This window comes from Pelmatolapia mariae, linkage group LG23 (genome assembly GCF_036321145.2).
Source record: "Pelmatolapia mariae isolate MD_Pm_ZW linkage group LG23, Pm_UMD_F_2, whole genome shotgun sequence".
Classification (NCBI taxonomy): domain Eukaryota; kingdom Metazoa; phylum Chordata; class Actinopteri; order Cichliformes; family Cichlidae; genus Pelmatolapia; species Pelmatolapia mariae.
In genome coordinates, this window is record NC_086246.1 from 40,387,300 (window position 1) to 40,409,217 (window position 21,918).

The 21,918-nt window shown below is 41.2% G+C and overlaps 2 protein-coding genes across 2 annotated transcripts; both read left to right on the top strand.

Annotated features, from left to right (window-relative positions):
- Positions 1 to 9,744: 9,744 nt before the first annotated feature.
- Positions 9,745 to 11,233, top strand: LOC134621260 (granzyme B(G,H)-like). Its single transcript, XM_063467688.1, has 5 exons — positions 9,745 to 9,849; positions 9,938 to 10,088; positions 10,178 to 10,310; positions 10,714 to 10,968; positions 11,075 to 11,233. Exons 1-5 carry the CDS (start codon positions 9,792 to 9,794, stop codon positions 11,231 to 11,233), a joined length of 756 nt encoding a protein of 251 aa, XP_063323758.1. The 5' UTR covers positions 9,745 to 9,791.
- Positions 11,234 to 20,716: 9,483 nt separating this feature from the next.
- LOC134621261 (chymotrypsin-like elastase family member 2A) lies at positions 20,717 to 21,863 on the top strand. The gene is made up of 5 exons (XM_063467690.1): positions 20,717 to 20,774; positions 20,863 to 21,013; positions 21,111 to 21,243; positions 21,344 to 21,598; positions 21,705 to 21,863. Exons 1-5 carry the CDS (start codon positions 20,717 to 20,719, stop codon positions 21,861 to 21,863), a joined length of 756 nt encoding a protein of 251 aa, XP_063323760.1.
- The last annotated feature ends 55 nt before the right edge of the window (positions 21,864 to 21,918 follow it).

Sequence of the window (21,918 nt, forward strand, 5' to 3'; positions counted from 1 at the left end):
GTAGCCGTAGTTTTTGTTGACCGCAGCACAACGAGTTTCCCCTTGTTGCATTAGAGCCTGTGATGTTTTAAGAGTTTGAATCGCGAGCCGATCACATTGCTCTGTAAACTTTTCAAGCACTTTAATAAACAAGCAAGCAATTCAAAGGAGTTTGCGAAGAAAAGCGTCTGGACTTCTTAAAGTTGCTTGAAGACGTTTCACCTCTCATCCGAGAAGCTTCTTCAGTTCTAAGGTCAAATGGCCGAGAGTCCCAGATTTAAACCCAGTGGGAGTATCCCCCCAAAGAGGGACAAAAGGACCCCCTGGTGATCCTCTAATCACATGAGCCAAGGTGTGAAAGCGGGTGTGGGACCTAATCAGCCAGGGTTTCGGGTGAGCTCATTGTGAAACCTGGCCCCACCTTGTCATGTGAATTCCTGAGGTCAGATGGCCCAGGATGTGAGTGGGCATTAAGGCGTCTGGGGAGGGAACTCAAAACTGGATTATAGATGGCAGACAGTTGGTGTCGTAAACCACCGCCTCTGTTCAAAGATGGTCGCTCACAGTGGACATAGATGGCCTCTTTCACTCCTCTTTCACTCCATCTGTCCTCTTGAGGACAGATGGTCACCATCTGTCCTCTTGAGGACAGATGGAGTCCTCTTTCAAACAGTTTGTGTTGTGAAAGAGGAGTGAAAGAGGCCATCTATGTCCACTGTGAGCGACCATCTTTGGTGACCATCTGTCCTTTAAGAGGACAGATGGTCACCAAAGATGGTCGCTGTCCTTTAAGAGGACAGATGGTGACCATCTGTCCTTACAGATGGAGTGAAAGAGGAGTGAAAGAGGCCATCTATGTCCACTGTGAGCGACCATCTTTGAACAGAGGCGGTGGTTTACGACACCAACTGTCTGCCATCTATAATCCAGTTTTGAGTTCCCTCCCCAGACGCCTTAACGCCCACTCACATCCTGGCCCATCTGACCTCAGGAATTCACATGACAAGGTGGGGCCGGGTTTCACAATGAGCTCACCCGAAACCCTGGCTGATTAGGTCCCACACCCGCTTTCACACCTTGGCTCATGTGATTAGAGGATCACCAGGGGGTCCTTTGTCCCTCTTTGGGGGGACACTCCCACTGGGTTTAAATCTGGGACTCTCGGCCATTTGACCTTAGAACTGAAGAAGCTTCTCGGATGAGAGGTGAAACGTCTTCAAGCAACTTAAAGAAGTCCAGACGCCTTTCTTTGCAAACTCCTTTGACTACGACAACCTGGATGACTGAGAACCTTCACAGACAAGCAAGCAATTCCACCTCTCGCATTATTGCGTACAGGTGACAGCGCGTCAGGCAAATAGGCAGGCTCCATCCCCGGCCTCTAGCGACTGTGGAAGTCGCTACACTCCTCCTCTTCTTTTCTCCTTTTTTTAAACTTTAAAAACGGGTTGTGTGTGAGACTTTAAATCAACAAAATATAAAATATACATTTTAAATTGTTATTGATCCCTTTACCCCTGGTCCTAAAGTGTATATTTATTTTCTTACTCTTCTTATATTTATTGTTTGTTTACTTGCACTGCTGTAACTGGAGCCTCGTCGTCTCGTCTCTTTATATACTGGACTGTATGTAGCGGAGATAACAATAAAGTTTACTTTGACTTCAGCAGCGAGCAGGCGCACCGAGGGCTCTCGCGCTCACTTTTCGCGTATAGAATTTCGAAAAAACATCGGTGCAAATTATAAGTCTGTATAATAATGTCTGCTGTTTTCGTGTTGTTGGTTTGTTTTTATTTTGTTTTATTTTGCAAGTTGGTTATTAGACGCTGCTCCAGCCACCCAGAGAATCCCCCGCCGCCCCGCCCTCTCCTCCCTGTGCCGCAAGCAGCAGGCGCACCTCGCAAACGGAGGGCGCCCTTACTCCCAGCAAATGGGCGATAGAAAACCGATCGGTACCTATGCCATTCCCAATGTGCGCTGGCATGATGTCGGGGCAGCATGAGTACGAGCAATTTTTTTTTTTTGCCGATGCCCGTGATGCCGCCCCCCACCACAATGCCGCCCCGGGCAACCGCCCGTGTCGCCCGTATCTAAAACCGCTACTGGGGGTAAAGGTGTGTCACCAGGGTGCAGGGGAGGCATCCCCCCCCCCCTCTGTCCCCTTCTGGCTGCCTGTGCCTCAATTTTATCCCACAACTTAGACATTCACATTACTCACACTCTCATAACACATACATATAGGATCTTGAGGGTGGGCACGCTACACGGAATCCAAAAGACCATCAGGGTGTACAACCTCACCCCTGGCGTCGTTGCCCACCTCTCAATTTTAAATACACGTAGACATTGAGGGCTAGCAGGAGGGGCTATGCGCTTACCTGCTGCTCTCTGGCAGGTAGCTCCATGCCCTCCTGGGTTTTAAATGCACTTTAGAACACACATGCATCAACACTACATATGAGTGGGCGGAGGGAGGTTTGGAGTCTTCACACACCCCCATTCTCTGCGGCCTTTTGGAGCGGGGGGGCTAGGAGGAGGAGTTGGCAGTCCGATTGGGGTCTGGAATGTGGGGCCTCCCTGCTGCTGCGGAGCCGGGGCAGTCTTCTTCTCTCCGCCCCAGGGAAAAGGGTAACACTACCTGGGTCTGGGTGCAGTTTCCCCCTCCAGGGGCAAGGGTACCTAGACCTGGGGCTTAGAGTACGCTTGGGGAGTGTGATTGTGTGTACAGTGTCTCTTTATGTCTGTCTCCACGTTGGGTGAGTGTTGAGTAATTGCCTATGAGAGCATGAGGGTGGGAATGGATGTTTGTATTTGAGTGTTTTCCTGTATGTCTGTGTCTATATGTCAGGTTGGGTATCAGACGCCACCTCTTTAGGGACATCTCAGGCCCTCCAAGGTTTGGAGGCCTATCTCCCCCCACCACTTCCCCTGCCAGTGGCAGACACCCTCAAACATCGGTGCGTTGGTGGTTCTTTGTGTCCGGGGATGGGCGTCCAGGTACACACCGGCTCACTCCTTGGTGGCTGCTTATCGGGGCCTGGAACCTGGGGCTCGCTCGGGCCACTTCGGAGGTGGGGTGCCCTCGGCCTCTCGGCCTGGGGCTCGGTCACTCTGGCACAGCTGGCTGCCGGCGGAGCTCACGGGCACGTCACTGCAACCCCCCCTGGCTTCTGCTCCGCGGCTGCTGAGTGACCCCTCATCTGGGACTCTCCTCAGCTCTTTCTGGGACAGTGGCGCGGCTGCCCCTCTGTTGGTCTTCCTTGGTCTCTCGTGTTCTGGGGGCCTCTGGATGTCTGGAGTCTTGATCTCCTCCATACCTGCTTCATGCCCTGGAGGACGGGGCTGTGGCTCCCCACACCCTCTAGCAGATCATTACATGAAGGAACCTTTTAAATACAAGCGCGCTCATGCTCACAGGTGTACACACAGGTGATCACACACACAAACTACACCCTTTTTGGCTCCTACCTCAAAGCACACTGTGCGCTGTCGATCTTACGTGCTGCACAATAATGTTTAATATTTAGTATTTACTGTTATATTCCCATAGATCATCGTAATGATGTTTATTATGTTGCTCTTTTTTTTTTCTTCTGCTTGTTTTCTCTTTTTTCTTTCTCAACAGGTGATCCAGGTGATTGATAGATGTATTTTTTGTCTGCTTATTTTGTTGGTTTTTGTTTTTTGCCCTTTATCCCCGTCCCTCTTCCCCGCTGTTTTTCTTTCCCTCTTTCTTTCTTCCCTTTCTTTTCCCCAGTCATGTCTGTCCCGTATTTAGCAAGTGAAAATAAAATAAAATAAACAATAAAAGGTGAATCAAATAGACCATTACGGCAAGGCTGGGATGGTCTATTTGGTAAAATAAATCCGTTGGGCATCTTTCTTCACCTTTAGACAATAATTCTAATGGCAAAAGAGCCAAACGGGACAGGCAAAAAAAAAAAAAAAAGAAAGAAAAAAAAGAAACAAACCTAAAACTAACTGGGCGTGGCTCCTCAATGAGCAGCAGCTGTGCCTGTAAAGGAAAAACTGATGCAGACAAACTGTAATCTGCTGATCCTGTCACTAAATGAGTCAGTGTAGCTGCACAGATATTATTCAAACATCAGCACTGCGTCAAATTATAGCACTTCATGGCTACAAGGCCAACTAACATTGTGGAGTACATGTTAATAAGTTCCATTTTTTATGAGACAGTCACAGATATTTTTGATTACATATCTTTAGTTTCTACACTTCCCAGTGTTCCAATATTTTTCCACTGTGTCTGCTATAAGAGTTCCAGCAGGCGGTGCATCATTACAGCTCAAAAACGCTGTTACATCCTGTTAGTTGGGCTGTTAGTCCTTTTTAGTGCTCGTCTCTAACCACCTTGTAAACTCAGAGGGAAAGGGCATGTTAAAGATGTTAAGATTGCTACAAAATATCTTTCTTCTTTACTCAGAAGTTTTAGTCAGACAAAATGATTTTTTTTAAAAAAATTTTAGTATGAACTGTCTCTACTACATATTGGTATTTCTTGACATTTATGGTTGTGTTTGCTATTTTATTAGGGTTGCATTTGCTACCTGGGTTACATCAAAGCCTGCTAAATGTTGTGCTGCTATATTTGTTTATTGTTTACACTTTCTTATCTCCAGAGATGCTCTCAGAACATACATATGCATATGTAATATCACCAAAGAAAGCACAAAGTGTTGGAGACTTTGGATGGCTGTGCCTGAGACCTTTTGGGGTGTGCAGGACTTTACTGAGGACTTTTCATGGCGCAGTGATAGCCTCTGCAGTATTCTAAAATGTACATGCAATACCCACACAGGAAAAATATGATGATGAGAAGATGAGAATATGACATAACTTCAACAGCTGTAATGCCTCTGCGAAGGTTTGCTAACTGTGCTGCTCTTCTAGAGAATGAATGATCTTTACTCATGCAGTGTGCTGTTCTTCAGCCTGTTAGAAATCATCATACAGCTTCTACAAAATAGGGCTTTTAATATCCTCCTAATTACCAAGTAAACATGGATCTATCAGTTTAACTTTTTGTAATGTCCTGCCTGTTTGGAGGGAAAAGAGGCAACCCAAACACATAAGATATCATTGGAAAGGCCAGGATGTCCTCTTGAGCACAATAGGACTTAATGGGGTATCACAAATAAGTAATAAAAGATATAGCCCCAAAACAAATGTCCATTAAAGGACATAAATAAATAGGCTGGCTAACTGAACCTCACTCGTAGAGTGGATATAGATTCAGGAGTGGGATGACCATCAACCACCACAAGTGAGAAGTGGAAGAAGAGTGAGATTTAGAAGTTACTGTAAAAACATGACACTTTGAGAGAATTGCAGTACATACAATGAGACACAGACAGAAGGAAAGATATCTTTACTTCAGCTTTCTTAGACAGTATAAAAAGTAAAAGTAAAGTAAAAAATATTGTTTTGTAACAATTTTGTTTTGGGGGCGAAAATACTGAACAAAACATATTTTAAAAAATGATCTTTGTCAAAAAATCTGTTCAAAAATCTGTTCTTATGTTCCTTTTAAATTGGTAATACAGGACATACTGAATAGGTCTGGGCGACAGACTGAACAGTCTCACTGTTGTTTTACTTTTGTGCATAAACTGACTAACCACGGGCTGTGATGTGCAGAGTAACAATTCACTGTTAGCACCCAAGGTACAACACATTTATTATTTTTTTTGCTACAAAGCCCTATGACATCAGAATGAGTAAAGATAATAAAGTACACAATTTTAGTATGTAATGTTTCAAGGTCAAAGGTTTAAAAGTCGTGTTCTTATAAAAGCATGAAACATTTTAGTGCAGCCCTGCCTGTCAGGAGGAGTTATGCTCTGGGTAAGAAAACACATCAGTTACCTTTATAAAGCTTTATATTGATCATATTTATATTTGCACTGTATGAAAATCCAGCAATAACATTTATAATGTACTCACTCTAAATCGAGATATTATTATAGCAGTTTGTGGGCATGTTAATTATCTCCATCTGCATTACCCTTCACATCTTCTGTTAAAAATAAATATTGCAATGTTTTGACAGCTGTCAGGACCCATTGTGGGTGGATTAATGTCCCCCCACACATAGATTTCTTACTTGTCAAAAAAGCCATGAAGGGCAGCGAGTGTGGCTTAACTTTTTTCCCTCCAATAATCTCAGAACCATGACCTAAAACAACAAAAAATATCCAGTCACATAACAAAATCAGCAGATTTTTAAGTCAGTAATGTAAACTAAAGTACAAAACATCATTCACCTGACTGGATGATGGAAAGAAGGATGCACGAGATGAAAACACTGAAATTCCTCAGGCACAACATGTCGTCTCACTTCTCACTGAGCGGATGTTGAATTCACTGAAGTCCACTGTGATGCACAGCTTTATACGCTGAGCAGACACCACACACACACACAGCCAGAAGTGTTCTTAATGTGTTATAACAATCATCCGTAGTTTTGAAAATAAAAAATATAATTTGCCATTTTGTTCACACGTTAATCATATGCGCTTTTTAATAATCATCATTAATTTTCTAGTTTTACCAGTATTACTGTGAACTGGGTTGAAGCCACACAGTGCCCACAAAATATATCAGAGATCACCACCTAGTGGTTTAATGTGAATATTGAGTGTCACTGACACAATGAGGCTAGGATCATAAAAGCAAAGATATTTGATTGATTATTAGCTCTAAAATATCTGTGACGGCTGTGCATGATTTACAATGATTTTGAGATGTTAAGATTTTGAGATGCTTATTGTGCTTCTCTGGGCAATAATTTCTTTAATGTTGTAACACATTTTGTGGTCAACTTGAAAGAGAACTGCTGAAGACTTAGGAAAAGAAAGGAGCCGTGCGCTGAGAATTGTAATGACATTACACTCATCTATCCTTAATAAAATGACGCTGAATGTCTACTGTGCAGGAACTACAATGTGGAGTCTGCAGCAGCACAAAGTCTTCTTTTGACATTAAAAAGCCTGTTAGATCCACTGAAAAGGCTGAAGAGTCGGCACAAGGTTGACACAAAGTTTCTTGCAAGCTGCACAAATTTAACATGGAAAAAACAATCCTGTATTCAGCCTGCGGTGGCTGTGATAGCTGCTACTAGCAGAGTTTCGGAGGCGAGATGTCATCAGAACGAGTGAGAACTCTCTGTATTGAAACTCTTCACTCAGACTTCACCCTGAGTGTTTCGGCGAGCCCACTCTTTGCTCCTCACTAACCATGTTTTCATGAAACAGAGCAGAAATGAACCGAGCTCAGCTTCTTTTTCTCAGCAGTGCACACACAGCGAGCGGCTTCTCTCTGCTGAATCTGTTATTAATACTGTTACTGTGTTAGATGAATGCCTGAATGTTGCCACACGCATGTGGCATGGTAACATAGTAAGTGGGAAAGCTACATCAGAGTTCGTTCTTATATCAAAACAAACTGATTTTCCTTCAGCCTCCTCTCACTTATCGGAACTGCCTCCCTATTTTCAGAGATTACCACTGGACTGAAACCTGAGCTTACACTGGATTATTTTGGTTAGAAGGCCTGCATTTTGCAGCACTTTTGGAACGAGCAAAAGCATCTGGTCTACTGACCTGAGAGAATGAGGCAGGACACAAAGGTGCAGCAGCTAAGACAGATAACATGGGGCACAACCATTAATAGGAGATTTTTCTGTCCTCCCTTGTGTGGTTTCCAGAAAAATCCTTAAATCTTTATGCGGTCCTTTCAATATGTTGACAATACACACCACACTTTTAAGCACTTTTAATCTTAAAAGGCTTTGTTTCAGTTTTCCACCAATAAATCTTGAAGTTGACCTTGAAGACAATCAACGGTGGATGTGAGCCAATTTTTAATGGCTTGTTAACATGACCCCGCTCTACACCCCTACAACGTTTTAACAGAATTAATTCAACACTTATTGAGCTATCATGTTTACAGAGTTTATGGCATGTTTCCCTTACCACTTCAGCTATGCGGTCGTTAAGTGATGACGTGACGAATCCTACTTCCGGGCCTAAAGTAGTCTGCGTTTAATATGGCTTTTGTGTTGTTAACATGTTTAATGTTTTGTATTTTCTTCTATTAAATCTCAAAAAGCTCCTAAAACAGTCAGTGATCACTGTTGACCTCCCTCGGCCTTTATTACTGCTAATCATTTATTTAAGCTCAGTTTTTAAAACCTTACGATGTAACTACAGCACAGCCCATGCAGCAGTATATGAATGACTAACCTCGCATTGTGGATGGATTATCTCAGTTGTTCTCCTGGCTGAAGTTTGGTCCGTTTACAGCATCCTGCCATTTGTTCCTGATCACTGAGAACCCTCACGTTAACTTTTATCAAGTGGAAAAAAAGTTAGCTTGTTTATATTATGCTAACATAGCTGTGTCGCTAGCGATCACGTAGCACATCATTATATACCAGCTAGCCAAACTTCAGTAACCCTACAAACGTCACTGCTGTTTAGTTTTCTGTCTTCATTTATGTTGGAAGTGATAGCAGAGCTGTACGTTTTAATTTGTTTCCAAAACCCCGCAGTCAGGACATGCTATATTGTATTTAGATGGAAGCTTGCGAGCTAATTTCCTGCTAACTTCTAACTCCGTTAAATGTCATAAATTCCGTTTTCATGGATGCCTGGATGTTAAACTCAATTGTTACACCTGGTAGAGCAGAACGCTGATCATTTTATTAAAGATGAAAGACTTTAGACGGTGTTTTAACTCTCAGTAATGCCACAGTGATCATTTGATATATGGACCTGCAGCAGAGTTTAGGCCCAGACACGGCTAGTGACGTCAGACTGAATGACCGGATACTTTTCCAGTCATCTGTTAACTCTGCCCTGGCACAAGGAGCCTGTCTCAGTAATCTACTATCTCTTGTTTCTTCTGCAAAGATGTACTCCACATGTTTACACTTTGCTCCACTCTTATACATTACACGTCTCTCCTTCTTCATGAGGTTCACCATACATTCATTTCCATCCTTTTGGCAAAATCCAACACCATTAGCATTTCTCTCCTTAACGCCATACCTAATCAACACCTAATCAACACTTCCTCATTGCCTCTGCTCCCTTCACCTGCACTGATGTCTACTGCTTCATCCAACTGACTTCAGCATCACGTCTTCAATTTCCAGCTTTAAACTCATGATTCTTTCCGACACTCTCTTTACCGCCACAACACTATTCACATATTCTTCCTTCAAGAGACCAAGCTCCATAATAATGCCTCCTACAGAAGAGTCATAGTGCCCTCCTACAAGACAAATCCTGCAACCCTCGCTCCATAAACAGTTCACACAGTGGAAGAAATGGCCCCAAGGAGGCGCTAAATGAAAAGGCTTCCTGTTTTTACATTGCTGGTGGACAGATTATGAGCCAAGTACCATAATGTTATTAGTCTTGGTTCAAATATGAAATCAGTAACCCGGTGGGATATTGTTGTTTTAACTTTGACTTTTTACAGTGGTGCAAAATGTTTCAACAACCCAGCTTTTTGAAGGTTTAGACACAAAACACGTTGCCTGATTGTGTACAAAAGTTGTGGTGTGAGAGACTGTGAGAAACTCGCAACCATTAAACAGCCCGTGTGTTTCAGGATGATGGGGTAGTGTAATAATGATGAACAAGATAATGTAAAGACGACAAGTGCCAAAAAAACAGGATGCGGTTAGAAGTCAAACTGAGATAATCAGACTTGACAGAGCAACAGCTGTATAAAAGATCCATTTCACAGTCCTGCCAACACAACTTCACCTTTTTGCTGGCATCATGCTCGGTCTGCAAAAAATCCTGCTCCTCCATGTTCTGGCATGTCTCGGACGACTCGGTAAGATCTGCAAAACTTTGTTATTGTCCTCTGATCGTTTAATGGAACGTTATCTTCATTTTGGTTTCCTTTATTTTACTTTTTTCAGCACATGGAAGTGACATCATACATGGTGAAAAAGCCCCAGAGAACTCCATGCTGTACATGGCCTCTGTGCAGGACAACAAGGGTCACCATGTTTGTGGAGGATTTCTCATCACTGAAGACTTTGTAGTCTCGGCTGCACACTGTGATGACTCGTGAGTAATCAAACATCTTCTGCTGTAATCTCTGACTCATGTCATTAAAACACATTGTATTGATTACCTCTCATTGATTACTCTTTCAGGAGCCTCACATACGTTGTTCTCGGCAACCACAATCTCAAGAACGGCAATCATCAAAAAATAAAGATTGAAAACAAAATCATCCATGAAAATTTCCAACACGTTGGACTGGGTAATGACATCATGCTGATTAAAGTAAGTACATGTTCATGTTCACAACAGTTTCACATGATGTATTTGTGGTTTTATTATTCAAATTATAACTAAAGAATTATGGTATGAACACATACATTTATATTTTTTTGGTGCTGTCAGCATTAATCCTTTTAAAATGACGATAACACCATAACTACACTGACGCGGAAAATCTCCGTTAGCGAGTTAACGCGGATTGCCCCGTGCATGGGGCTGGACTGCGCTAACGCATTAATGAGCTAACCGCGTTGACGCATTGACGCCGTGCAGCCCCACGCACTGGGCGATCCTTTTCAACTCGCTAACGGAGATTTGCTGTGTTAATGTGGTTATGGTGTTATCGTCATTTTAACGAGATTAATGCTGACAGCACTACATTTTTTAATTCATGTTGTGTCTCCAGCTGTCTGAGAAAGTTAAACTGGGCCACGGAGTACGAATAATTCAGCTTCCACCTGCTGAAATAAACCTGAAAGAAAACCAAGTGTGTCAGGTGGCTGGATGGGGAAAAACTAAAACTGAAGGTGAACTTGTTGATGAGCTGATGGTGGCGAACGTGTTTGTCATTACATCAAAGAACTGTGAGGACCAATGGAGGATTCTTCCTTCCAATGTTATCTGTGCAGGTGGATACAAAACAACCAAAGGATTCTGTCAGGTATGTTTTCTGTCCTTTCAGTTTAAAATGGTTTCATGTTCACAAATCTTAAAAACATAAACATAATGAGTATAAACTGATCAATTAAAATTCTTCCTCCTCACAGGGAGATTCTGGTGGTCCTCTGGTGTGCCATGGGTTTGCTGTTGGTGTCGTTTCTTTCAACTACTATAACAACTGCAATTACCCCAGTAAACCCAACGTCTATACAGACATCTCAAAATACCGTAAATGGATCGACGAGGTTCTGAAAACATTTCTTTGAGTAAAAAACTTAAAGTTAAAGTTTATTTCAGGTTTTTCTTTTCACTATTGAAATGTGAGAATTTCTGATTCTTTCATCAGTTTAACCAAAAACACAAATACAAACGTATCCCACACTCGATCTGTCATTTCTTTCTGTAACAGCCAAAAGGCTGAATTTTTAATATTATTTCTGCCTTTGTAGTGGACCACGCTTCAGTTTGCCTGTGATGAAAGAGATATTTGCATCCTTGTATGTTTTATTTGCTTCTCAAAATTTTTATTCAGCTTTTTTCCAATTAAACTGAAGTTCAGTGTCAAATGAAGCAATCAAATTCAGACATGAACAGCTCTTCTGGTACAGCTTTATCATTTTTACTTTTTTTTTTTAATTGGTAAATTATATTCATAATATAATTTTAAGTCTCCAGGTGTTACCATGGATACAGGTCACTGACTGTAGAGCCATGTTCTTCTACCAGAAAATATGTTTCATAACATTTCATTTTTTATATTACTTGTTTATTGCTCTATGAATGATGAACAGAAGCGTACTACAGTAAAAAAACATGCTGGTTTCAGGGAATGACTACTTTTTGGTATTTAAGTAATATGAGGATTTTGTCGGCTTACTGTCGGCTCCAACATGTGCTCGGTGGAGATTCTGTTTGTTTTTACGTGAAATGCATTACACAACACTTGTCCTCGCTCTCACAAGTCACCACCTGATGTTTGTGGAGAGGGGTGATTATTGGCAAAAAGACATAAGATTTGAGGGGTGTAGTAGAATGACCTGGTTTGCAGTGGCTTGGATGTTTTTTTATACTGCACACACCTGTGCTGGAAGATTTGATCAAACATTATAATAACTTCATCTACTGAAACAGCATGCTCTAGTGGTTCAACAGAGACCCATACAAATCTTCCTCTGAGCTTCAGTGCAGGGCAATGAGGCTCAAACAACAACACAAAAGATTTCATTTATGTGCACTATATCTTACTACAGCTGGAGTAGAGATTTATGATGATGTGGATAATGAATAATAAATTCACATTAATGCTGCAGACGCTGAATGAATGATAATTCAACAGATGAACAGCTCTGTGAGTGCACGCGCAGTTTTACTAACAGCAGTAATAGTTTCATAACTGTGAGTGTAGAGCATCGACTCTTAATCTCAACACAAAGTATAACAAGTATATAATATTACACAGTATACGTATACAAAAGAGTCCAAACCTCCAAATTCTAACAACTACATTATAATTAAATTGAGTTGATATAATTATATAGATATGAGAAGCTCTATTCAACCCCAAAGAGTCATAAACTGGCTGTGAAGCCGGCAGGATTCAACCCAAATGCAGACTTACAGGCAGGACTTTAACTCAAAAAACACAGCTCTTATTGCTGGATATGAACAGAGGTTGAAAGAGTACTAAAATATTCTACTGAAGTAAAAGTAATATTACTTTGATGAAATTTTACTCAAGTACAAGTAAAATTACCTGTCTAAAAATTTACTCAAGTACAAGTAAAAAGTAGCTAATTTAAAACGTACTCAGAGCAAAAGCTAAATAGTTTAAATTAAAGTGCAATAGCAGTTAAACTGGGTAATGGTCACAAGTGCTGTGACTTTCCCTGAATGACCCAAATAAAACCAAACTCTTAGGTATCACAATGTTTTCAAGACAAAACTATGTAATTCTTTCATATGAGATTGTGTTCTAACCTGTCAAATAATAGAACAAGTCAAATGAACTTAAAACTTTTCAAATGAACCGTACAGCAGCTGTTATAAAATTTATTTATTTATTTTTTTAATTGACCTGCCCTACTGTACCTTTAGATTAGAGTTCTTTTTTTTTCATCCTGCACTGTTATTCTTTGGATTTCTTGTTAATTTTGAGGAGCAGTTGATTTTCAGAGTTAGTAGTTTATCCTTGCTCGCTTTGCAGTGAACAGTAGTCCAGTACAGCTAAAGAGACGCTCACAGGCAGCTGAGGCAGGCAGGCCAGTGTTGTGATGTGGTTTGTTTGATGTGGAGGGAGGCTACTCAAGACCGCCATCTTGCCCCAGGATGGTGAATGTGTCCAGGTAGCCAGGTTTGGTCTCTTCAGAAGAGCCTTGATCTGACTCTGACTCCCCTTCCTTCTCCCTCGGTTCAAAGACGTGTTTGTTTAGTTACCAGTTAGAAAATGTGGTATATATTTGTGGTTGAAGTATTTACAGTACAACACAAGAGTGATGATGTGAGAGCTGACATTTCTGTGCGTCTCCAGCTGTTTGAGAAGGTTCAGTCAGGCTAAATGACTCACCTTCAATGTGCTGAAGTAAACCTACGAGACAATGAAATGTGTCCGCTGGCTCTCACTTACACTTACTTAAGTCTTTTAATAAACTGTGCTGAAGTTCTACAATGTCCTTTGATTTGACAAAGCCAAGCTCTGTTAACTTCTCCTTCATGATCACGATAATGACAGCGCTCACTGGATTGAGCAATACTCAGATACTCAGATGGGAACATTGTGCGGTCCTCACCCTGAGTTTCACAGTTTTCACCAGCTAGACAGTGAGATAATGATGCTTCAGTTAACAAAATTATTTTCGTTTTGTGCTGATTTATTAATGAATGGCTTCTGACAACTGACTTCCCTTTGACCCTCGTAAAACTGAAAACATACAAAATACTGCATTAGCTAACTAACATCCCAAACTAGCTTGTTACACGCTTACTGAAAGTTAACAAGATAAAACGTTCATACTCACTTAAACGTACAAATTATCAAATCATTTTTAAATAAAGCAATTATTATTTTATCATCACTAGTACTTACAGACAAATCTCGTCCAAAGCAACAACATATTACTTTGATGAAATTTTACTCAAGTACAAGTAAAATTACCTGTCTAAAAATTTACTCAAGTACAAGTAAAAAGTAGCTAGTTCCATATCAGCTAATAATACTTATTACGTTCAGCCATCTTGGATTTTCCACTTCCTCATTTTTTCTTTTTCCTAAGTAATCAAAGCAATGTTTCAAAGCAGCCACTAGAGGGAGCTCTAGGGCAGTTTACATAACTATATAATCCAGTGTAATTTATAAAAGTCTGAACCAGGGGCAAATCTAAAGGGTTGGTGTGGGCCAGCCTAAAATGATCTCTTGCCCAAGCGATGCTTTTTTTCTAAATACTATCGTCACGTTTACTGCAGAAGAAACAGTTGGGGAAAAAAAGCATTTTCTAAGGACAGGGCGAAAACAGTAAAGAAAGGGAAAAGAAGCCACCTCTTTCCTATTGGTGGAAAAATGTACCATGTCAACAAATTTTTTAAAAAAAAAGGCAACACGTGGGATTTGGTTGTTTAGGAAGAGGGGAAAGTTTTGGGAGTGACAGCAAGACAGTGCTAGCAAGTGAGAGAGAGAGCGCGAGTTTTGAGATGTGAGAGATTTGTGACGTGGAGTGTATAGTTGGTGTGTTGTGTTGTCTTGTTGTCTTGTGTAGTTATTATGTTGTGTAGTCATTGTTTTGTGTGTCACTGAGGGCACTAATGAATGTCACAAAGGCAAATTGCAATGTAAACACTCTCTGTAGTATTTTTAAATGGTTGTACAACCCCCCCCCCCCCCCAAAAAAAAAACTCCAGATGCATTGGCTGCATTTTTAAATAAATAGTTCTATATAACTTTATTGTTCACAAAATTTGTGCATAAGTTGTCAAAATTTACAATTTATATTTGTTATAAAAAATTATTTATTAAATATGTCTGTGGTTTTTACAGTAAAAAAACTACTACTAGAATTTTATGTTTTTTGTGTGATTTCAGATCATTTTGTGGTATGTCAATGAAAAAATAACTGTAAATTCAGACACGTGAGGTTGAGCTGAAAATAATGATATCAAACAAGGCAAGGCAAAAAAAAAGTCAAATAAAACAATTCGAAGGTAAATTACAAATACAATCAAAAGTCGTCAAAAATGGCCAATTATTTTGGACCTCACAGGGTTAACCAAGAAATCATGAAAAATTAGGTTGAAATTTTTGTCCATGACCGTGCAGATTTCTGACATTTTGTGGAGATTTAAGTAACAATTTGATCAAACAAAAAAAGTGTGAAACTTAAGTTAGACTTGTGTTTGTAAATGAACCGTCCTGTTTTGTGTAGCTTTCTGGTTTTTATACTTATTGGGCAACATACAGAAAATAAACACGTTATAGACTATATTTATACGAAGCATGTATACTTACTGCATTTGAATCATTTTAAGTATATGTAACGCCGGCATATGTGTGTGTGTGTGTGTGTGTGTGTGTGTTGGGGGGTATAAAAAAAAGATTTGATTTCCATGCAACCCTAAGATCCACTGAGGACGCCATCACCCACGTCCTGCACACCACCCTCAGCCACGTGGACAAGAAACAGGGTAACTATGTGAGAATGCTGTTTGTTGATTACAGTTCAGCGTTTAACACAATAGTGCCCAGCAGACTGTTCACAAAGCTCAGGGATCTGGGACTCAACAGCCGTCTGTGTGCATGGGTGTTGGACTTCCTCACTGGCAGAACTCAGGTGGTGAGGGTGGGTAGATGCGTCTCTAACAGCATCACCATCAACACAGGAGCAGTGGTCGCCACTGCTCTACTCCCTCTACACTTCAGACTGTGTGGCCACCCACGGCTTCAACACCATTGTGAAGTTTGCTGATGACACAGTGGTGTTGGGCGCCATCTCCAACAATGATGAGGCGGCCTACATGGGCGAAGTGAAGAATCTGGCATCATGGTGCCAGGACAACCACCTCCAGCTGAACGTTGGCAAGACCAAGGAGCTGGTGGTGGACTTCAGAAGGAGTCAGCACAGAGACTACAAGCCCATTATCATCAATGGAGCTCCAGTGGAGAGGGTGCAGTCCTTCAAGTATCTTGGTGTCCACATCTCCTCAGACCTGACATGGTCTGCCCACATTCAGGTCCAGACCAAAAAGGCTAGGCAGCACCTGTACCACCTACGACAACTGAGGAAGTTCAGGGTCTCTCCAAAGATCCTCAGGATTTTCTATACAGGCGCTGTGGAGAGCATCCTCACATAGAACATCACATCGTGGTTTGGGAACAGCTGTGTTAAGGACCAAAAAGCTCTCCAGAGAGTGATCCGTACAGCAGAACGCTGCTGCAGGATTGCTCTCCCCCCGCTTCAGGACACCTACACCAGGAGATGCCAGACTAGAGCAGCGCAGATACTGAAGGACCCGTCCCATCCTGGCAACAAACTGTTCCAACTTCTACAATCCGGTAGAAGGTTCCGCATCATCCGGGCAAGGACAGAGAGACTCAAGAGGAGCTTCTATCCCCAAGCCATCCGGGCCCTAAACCACCCCCCCCCCCCCCCCCCCCCCACACACACACACACACACACACACACACACACACACCTGCCCTCTCACATAATCTATAATTGACTGAGACAGGACTCTCTTCCAGACACTCTAAACCCACCGGCACAATGTACATTTCAAATTCCTTTAATTTTAAATATGTTTATATTGTCTATTCTGTAAAATAGTCAGATTGTCTATTCTTATTTAATTCACTTAATGTACAGAATTCACCTGCTTGCTGCTACTACTGCACATTCACCTAATGTATATACTATATATAGAATGTTCTTCCTCTACCCCCCCCCCCCCCCCATTTTTGCACATGTCGAGGAGCGTGTCAGGCTACATTTCACTGTGTGTTATACTTGTATAACTATGCATGTGACAAATAAAGAACCTTGAACCTTGAACCTTGAAAATTTCTCTGTCTGAAAGTCTGAAAAATAAAATTCATGCCCATTTATTCTCACCGGGTAAAAACACAAACACAAGTAACTTTAACTACTTTTCTTTTTTGCTTTAATGTTCAGGAAGATAAACTGGATAAAAATAGTGTAGCTCTGAGTAATGTATAACTGATCTTTAAGTACCTCCTTCTGGGAGATCTGCAGAGATACAGAGTGACACAAACAAACTATGAACAAGCAAACTGTTACATGCTGATCAGGCTGAACCTGAAACACACAGGCTGATTGTCTGAGACGCACTTTTGAATCTCAGTGCTGCCGCAAATACTGCTGAATTACATAGTGCATGTATTGTAAAACTTGATTTGTGATCACAATATCTAAAATTAGAAAACTGTTCAAAAACAGCTGGTTGCTCTTTTTCACCTGGCTTACAAAAATAAAAAAGCAAAAATAAAGAAGCTTTTTTGTGCAGTCTGAATGTAAACATTCCTGAGCATTAGTGTGTTCATAAAATCTGACATTGTGAATAATTCTCATGGCTCTCTTTTGCAGTAAACACAGGGATTGTAATGAGCTTTTATAAGTACGTCTCCATACCTCTACTAAGGAATTTAAATTTGGTAACACCAAAAACCACCAACCGACAATCATCATTGTTTTTACATTTAGCTCAAAAAATTTCCACAAATGGTAAATGGACTTATTCTTATATAGCACTTATATAGCGAGTACTCAAAGTGCTCTATACAACATGCTGAGACTGAAACAGCATGGTTGTCAGCATCATTCGATCTGGAAAATGTGGTTTCTGTGGTTCAGCTTGTGTCATTTTGGCCGTGTCGAGTATTTCCACAGTGAAGAATCTTTCCTTGTAAACACTTTAGAAGGTACTGCCTTTCTATATCTGATACATACACTACTGTGCAAAAGTCTTGAGCGACCCACTAATTGAAATATTTGAAGAAGAGGAGTGGCTCAACACTTCTGCACAGTACTGTGGTCTGTCCAGCAACTACAGTAGAATGAAGCGGGATGGTTGAATAAAGTTTTCTGTAGCGTAATCAGGCTCAAACTACATGGCACAGAATGCATTTATGCATGCTATATCTCTAAAGCACATCTGCTGAAGATCAGTGTGTGTACGTGATCTTCTGTTAACCACGGCAACAGTTACATAACTGAAATACAACAGGTTTCATCTCCAATGACTCCTTTCAATGTGGAGGAGTGTAGCAGTGCTCTGAGCCCCTCTTGTGCAGTATCTTAGCTGTTCCATCTCTAAGTCACTGGAGGAGTTAGTCGGAGGCTGCAGGAACATGATCTGCAGGATACGGAGAAAAAACGGGAGGGCTGTGAATATTGTCTGTGTGCTCAGGTATCCACAAAACCAGCCATGCTGGTGAGTATCACAGCTGAGTAGCAGTAAAGATGAGGATCTGGCTGCAAACCGGAGGCACGGCCGAGCATAAGTACTCAGTGATGAATAGGTAGCTCTCAGGTGTACAAGGCAGGCCTGGTAGACACGACCTGCCCACACATCCACCTCGGAGACAGCATCAAAAAACCTTTTATTCGTCACATACACAATCATACAGCATACATCATGTAGTGAAATGCTTTTGTGTCTGAACTGCGGACAGGCTGCAGATGTAGCCGCGCCATTTCAGGGCTTGGTTTTAGTACGGGGGGTCTAGCCAGGACCCCTCCTGGATACCGGGTGGGAATCAAACTTGCAACTCCTGCTCCAAAGGTGTGTAAGGAGGAAGAAAAAAAACAAAAGCCCCAGCCAGCCCACACCCCGACACACCAATCCCAGTTCTGGCCTCTTTAATGAACTCAATAAACTTTTTTCATGGCTCTAAAGTCTAAAAAATACAAATAATTTTTTTACTTATCACAAAAGTTTAGAAAGTCCTGTGTTACAGCAGCCGAGGCATTAACCACTCCCTCCAACAGAATATCTTCTATAAAGTAGAGCTCAATTAAATAAAAACTAGCTAAATCAAAGAGTTCATCAGGCCGAAAATCACCCTAAAGAGCTCAATAGGATAAAAAACTGAGTTCATCACAGGAGCTCAAAGTATATAAAAGTCTTTATCCAAATAAAACTAAAGTGGGGGTGTGACCCGGCATGACTGATGGATGGTTCAGAAATATAAATAATAATGTACACTTTTATTGATCCCCGTGGGGAAATTCTTCTCTGCATTTAACCCATTCACTCAGTGAAGCAGTGGGCAGCCACCAGTGCAGGGCCCAGGGGGATGGTACCTTGCTCAGGGGTACCTCAGGGTAGCCGTTCAGGGGATTCAAACCCCTCACCTTCCGATCATGGGGCAACCGCTTTTACCTACTTCCTGTGTGTTGGGTCTGCTTCCTGGTCCGTATGCTCCGGCTGACACATCACTGACACACACAGCTCATCCTGGCCTGTTTATCTGGAACGTTTTTGTCCACACGTGGAGGTTACATTATCATATAATATATCATAATAGAACATTTTTATCAGAATCTTTTTTTGTTATTCACATTGTGGGAGCTGTCAGGACTTTCTAAATATCTGCACAAAACATGAACAGAAATTCTGGTTTTATTTATGTGGTTTCATTTCTTTATTTTTTACTGTTTTTTATTATATTTTAATGTTTGAGTGTTTGATCAACAATGAAATCTTTAAGGTCTTTCATATGGGTGTTGTCTGTTGAAGTTTGAGGTGAACGAGGACGGAGTCTGAGCCTGATGACTGTCAGACTGTCTGCACACGTTTCATGCCTCAATCTGGGCGTCAGCGGAGCTGTGTGGAATTTTTTTGGTCCACGTGTTTGATTATGCAAATATTTTATGCTGCATGTCCTTCCTGATGTAACCTTCCTCATTCTTCTGAGCCCCCGTAACCTGTGGGCCCAGCAGGCCACCTTTAACACCTTTAACATGGACAAGCAGGGAGGGGAACAGCTGGGTCTACCTATACCCACGTTTCCTGATTTTTTTTTTCTTATTTTTCAAATGTTTTGAGTATGATATTTAAAAATAAAATTGAATCGAACCTCAGCAGCATCTTGAAAACCGGGTGAGGGTGAAAGGTGAAGTGGATGATGGGCAGGCCGGCAGTCTGTGACAGTGTTAGTAATACAGCCGACTTGATTACAAAAAGAAAAAATGTGTTCATTTGTTGAAATGATCAGGAGTGAAGAGAGTGAAGATGAGTGAACTGACTACAAGGGGAAGGTTTTCGTTTTCAGATTTACCTGATTTATTGTCACAGTGAGGAGAACCAGGTCCTCATAACGAGACTGAAAATGAGCAAAGAAGAAAATCAGAAATGAGTGTGAGCTACAAAAACAGCCACTCGTTCAATCTGACCAAGTGTGATTTCCACAGAGAAGAATCTCAGTGTTACAGACGAGGTTTCACCCATTAAAAGTGATTTACAACCACAGACGATCAGGAGGCCCAAAGGCTCTTAAATTACATGAATAAAAGTGAGCAACAAAGGGAGTTAAAATAATGACGACTAAACATGATGAGTGTGTTTCACACCGATAAGCTGATGAACAAGATGATAACACTAGTTTCAATCTTACACTGAGTAAAGGATGTGGCTGAAAGCCAAATTTGATGGATTATAATCGTATTTGGCAGTGAAGCAAACTGATGTATAAAAGGTTCACCTCAACACTCCTACAAACACAACTTAACCTTTGTGCTGGCATCATGCTCGGTCTGCAGAAATTTCTGTTTGTCCATGTTCTGGCATGCCTCGGACGACTTGGTAAGAACTGCAAGTCTTTGTTATTATACTCCAATTGTTTAATGGAACATTAACTTAATTTTGGTTTCCTTTATTCTACTTTTTTCAGCACATGGAAGTGACATCATAGATGGTGAAAAAGCCCCAGAGAGCTCGATGCAGTACATGGCCTCTGTGCAGAACAACGAGGGTCAACATATTTGTGGAGGATTTCTCATCAAGGAGTACTTTGTAGTCTCGGCTGCACACTGTGATAACTAGTAAGTAATCAAACATCTTCTGCTGTAATCTCTGACTCATGTCATTGAAACACATTTAGAAAATGTATTGATTTCCTTTCATTGATCACTCCTTCAGCAACCCCACACACGTTGTTCTCGGCAACCACAATCTCAAGAACGGCAATCATCAAAAAATAATGATTGAAAAAAGAATCATTCATGAAAATTATCAACACGTTGGACAGGGTAATGACATCATGCTGCTTAAAGTAAGTACATGTTCTTGTGGTTTTATTATTCAAATTATAACTACAGAACTATCGTATGAACATATATATTTATATTTTTTACTTCATGTCTTGTCTCTAGCTGGCTGAGAAAGTTCCGCTAAATGACAGGGTACAAACAATTCAGCTTCCACCTGCTGAAATAAACCTAAAAGAAAACCAAGTGTGTCAGGTGGCTGGATGGGGAAAAACTAAAACTTATGGTGAACTTGTTGATGAGCTGAGGGTGGTGGACGTGTCTGTCATTAACCCAAGGGTCTGTGAGGAACTATGGCATGGTCTTCCTGCTAATGTTATCTGTGCAGGTGGATACAAAACAACCAAAGGATTCTGTCAGGTATTTTTTCTGTCCTTTCAGTTTAAAATGGTTTCATGTTCACAAATCTTAAAAACATAAACATAATGAGTATAAACTGATCAATTAAAATTCTTCCTCCTCACAGGGAGATTCTGGTGGTCCTCTGGTGTGCCATGGGTTTGCTGTTGGTGTCGTTTCTTTCAACTATAATATGAACTGCAATTACCCCAGTAAACCCAACATCTATACGGACATCTCAAAATACCGTAAATGGATCGATGAGGTTCTGAAAACATTTCTTTGAGTAAAACACTTAAAGTTAAAGTTTACTTCAGGTTTTTCTTTTCACTATTGAAATG